This window comes from Vicia villosa, linkage group LG2 (assembly GCF_029867415.1).
Source record: "Vicia villosa cultivar HV-30 ecotype Madison, WI linkage group LG2, Vvil1.0, whole genome shotgun sequence".
NCBI classification, from domain to species: Eukaryota; Viridiplantae; Streptophyta; class Magnoliopsida; order Fabales; family Fabaceae; genus Vicia; species Vicia villosa.
Window position 1 is genome coordinate 24,310,869 of NC_081181.1, and position 3,403 is coordinate 24,314,271.

At 34.6% G+C, this 3,403-nt stretch overlaps 1 protein-coding gene across 1 annotated transcript; it reads right to left on the minus strand.

Annotated features, from left to right (window-relative positions):
* Positions 1-552: 552 nt before the first annotated feature.
* Positions 553-2,523, minus strand: LOC131646022 (protein PIN-LIKES 2-like). The gene is made up of 2 exons (XM_058916196.1): positions 2,336-2,523; positions 553-2,162 (listed from the first exon to the last, which is right to left on the minus strand). Exon 2 carries the CDS (start codon positions 2,150-2,152, stop codon positions 791-793), a length of 1,362 nt encoding a protein of 453 aa, XP_058772179.1. The 5' UTR covers positions 2,153-2,162; positions 2,336-2,523; the 3' UTR covers positions 553-790.
* Between the last annotated feature and the right edge of the window lie 880 nt (positions 2,524-3,403).

A 3,403-nucleotide genomic window follows, 5' to 3' on the forward strand; every position in this document is an offset into this window, starting at 1 on the left:
ATTGAGTATTGAGTATTGAGTGGTGAGTATTGAGTAATAACAATTGATGTCTAGAATTTGATCCAATGATCCAAGGGTCCATAATAATCTATGCATGGTGCATAGATTTTTATCTATGCACGTTAACTGCACCCAATAAAAATGACCACTGTTCGTTGCTCTAGAACTGTACCTCGACCATCAAAATCTTAGAGTGAATATTTATAGTTGTTTACGTCATATTTTGTGAAAACATAAACCATCATAATATAGTGGAGGTGGTTGATGTGCGTGTTGTTAACTCAAGATTGATTTTTCATGATGACAAAATGTTGTTAGATGATGAATTTTTAGTTATGAATTGAATTGAGCCGGTAGTGCTCCGGTTGATTGTCAATCTGACTTTGTGGCAACTCCAATAACTTGTGTTGATCGCATAAAGTTGCTTCAAAAGATTATTTTTGTCTGTACAAATTATGTTTTTAAACATAAGCATAATAGAACTTTAATTGTACATTTTTATGGAAAGAAGAAAAAGTTTGACTTATTTTCAGATAAAGTTAAAGAAAAACGTAAAAGCACAAGCCTAAGTACCGGGCAGCATACAAACATGGTTGACCACATAAAGATGTTCAAAATCATTGGAACAACCTTGTTGGTATCCTTCATAAATACCAAACCAATAAAGTTAACAATTTTATGTCTTCATCGTTGCTCCAAATCCAACCTTAGACAACAAACAATTTATACAACAATCTTTAATGTACTACCCCATAATAAATGTCAAGGTAGTAAAATACATATAAAAACTTCAGATATAATCAATTATTCTGAAGTAGATAACAATGTAAAAGGAAAGTGAGAAAAGGGCAAACACATGCTGCCAGAACAGAAGTGCTGAAGCTTCACTAACTGCATAACCCCTCAAACTAGCAATTGCTCCAAGTAATATAGCACTAGGTGATGTGTACTGCAACAACAGCACAAATCTAAACATAGCATCATTTTCAACCAAGAAATTAAGCTTATTCGACAACGCAACAATCCCAATACCAATAACAGGAAGCACCAATAGTCTTGCCACAACAATCCCAATTGTTGTTCTAAGTCCAAGTCTAGACTCATTAGGTCCTTCCGCGAGCATACCGCCCAATATAAGCATCACAGAAGGCACCATTGCTCCACCTAGAATCTCCAAACTGTCGGTAACAAACGATAACGGAGCGTCATATCCGAAGAACAAAGCTTTCAATTGAGGTACTGTGCCAATTATGATAGCCAACAGAGATGCAATTGTTGGTGGTTGAAGTATATGTTGAAGCGGAGTTTGTTCAGCCACAATTCTAATCCTCCTCACAACTCTAGGTTCAGCCAAACACCTAATCGACCGTGGACTGTTGTCCCCTCCACTGTTTTCAACCGTTATTTCAAGATCAGGAACAGCGGACGAAGAAATTCCCGAGAGACTCTTAAACACCCTAGCAATGAAAGGTGTTTTAGAATGTACAGTCTCTTTATCCTCCATACCAGGCCATTCGGCTTCAACTAGAAGCGGTCTACTAATATCATTCATCGCGCGACGCTGTTCCTCAATTTCAATTTCAGCCCCTTCCTCAACGATCTCATAATACTCCATAGGAGGCTCCATCATATGATAAACAAGAGTATAAACAAGTATAACAGCAACCCATTGAGCGAACGAGACATAAGCAACACCTCTCGTATTACACTGTTTCCCAAACGGATTATCCTTAGTATGACAAACAGAACCAACAACAGCAAGGGGAAGATTCCCGGTGTTACCAAACCCTGTCATGATAACAGTGAATCGCCTTAGCTGTGGTGGCGGGCGACATATAAGAACCACGAAGAATCCTAGTAAGCAGCCGAGAGCGGTACTTACGAGAACATTAACCGGGATGAACCACCAATCAATGAAATTTTGAAGAGTAATGGTTTCGCCGAGCTCGGTTAATATAAGGCAGGGTAAGAACAAAGCAAAGACGAGTTTGCTAAGGAGTTTGAATGTGGCCCTTGGGATGAACTGCATTGTAGGGTTGGCGAGAAGCAGTCCGATGACGGTTAAGCAGAGGAGCTTGAGCAAAGGTACTATAGCAGTGGCCAGATCTGCAGCACCTGATCTCAAATTGATTCCATTCGAAATGGATGCCATGTTCTATCTCCTGCAATAATAAATCACACATGCAGTATTCCAATGATAAAATTCAGATTCAAACTATAATTCCAACAAATCCAATTACAAAAACAACATAACAGAAGGTAATGATGAATAGATAGTTTTAATAAGAATAATAAACACGAGAGATAAGAGGGATCAGAGGAAGAACGAACTTACGGAAGAGTTGTGGACGGTGAGGAAGAGGTGAATGATTATCGGGTTATCGTGATAAGATTCAAATCAAATCGGTTTGCACAGTTGGGTTTGGATTGGGAAGGAGAGAAGTAATCAGTGTAGGCTCAAATCATCGACTAATTAAACTATGACTTTCTCTCACCATTACCTTATTAGAGTTTATCATCACCACTTAGACTAATTAATTAATATTAGGCTTAAATTTAAGTTTAGTTTTCTTATTTTCCTTTTATCTTTTTATCCTTTTTTATTTTTAAATTTAGACTTAAATACACTTTTGATTCTTAAATTTATCATTTGTTTGATTTTGACCTCCTAAATCTTACTTATTTAATTTTGACCCTTCATGTATATCATCTTTTATAATTGGTAGTCCCTTATTGACATACTCTCTCCGTCGCATATTATAAGTAAAATTTACCTTTTCAGATTCATTAAATAATTAATGTATTTGAACTATATATAGTCCAAAGACATTAATTATTTAATGAATCTAAAAAGATAAATTTTGCATATGAGATAGAGATATAAATTAAACTTCACTTATGTGACATTTTAAAAAATAAAATATTTGATGTGACAAAAAATACATTGATTGTTATTTTCTTCTATTTTCTTTTTTTCTCTCCTAATTTTATTCTCTACAATTCCATTTTCCCCTAATTTTATTCTCTATAATTCTTTTTTTTCTTTTCTTTTTAATTAATTAAGTTTTTAATATAATATTTTGGAAATTTTAAATATTGAAGAAAAACTATCTTTGTGGACTCTTATAACAACAATATTTTGTCAATAATGGATCTAAATTGTTGCTAAGATTTGAAGGGCTAACAACTCAACCTCCATTTGTTAGGAGAGGTCCAAGGAAACCAAAATAAAGCAAGAAGAAAGGTTAATGATGAGCCAAACACTAAAAGAATGAAGAGGACTATATGAGGATAATACTAAAGGGGAGAAACAAAGTTGTTAATTTATTTTATTTTTTCGTTCTATTATATCTTCTATTTCATTATGATAATTTTTAAAGTTGTTGTTATGTTATGATAATTG

Bases quoted from the DNA above. Each gene is read 5' to 3' on its own strand.
- LOC131646022 (XM_058916196.1), bottom strand. From the start codon at position 2,152: ATGGCATCCATTTCGAATGGAATCAATTTGAGATCAGGTGCTGCAGAT.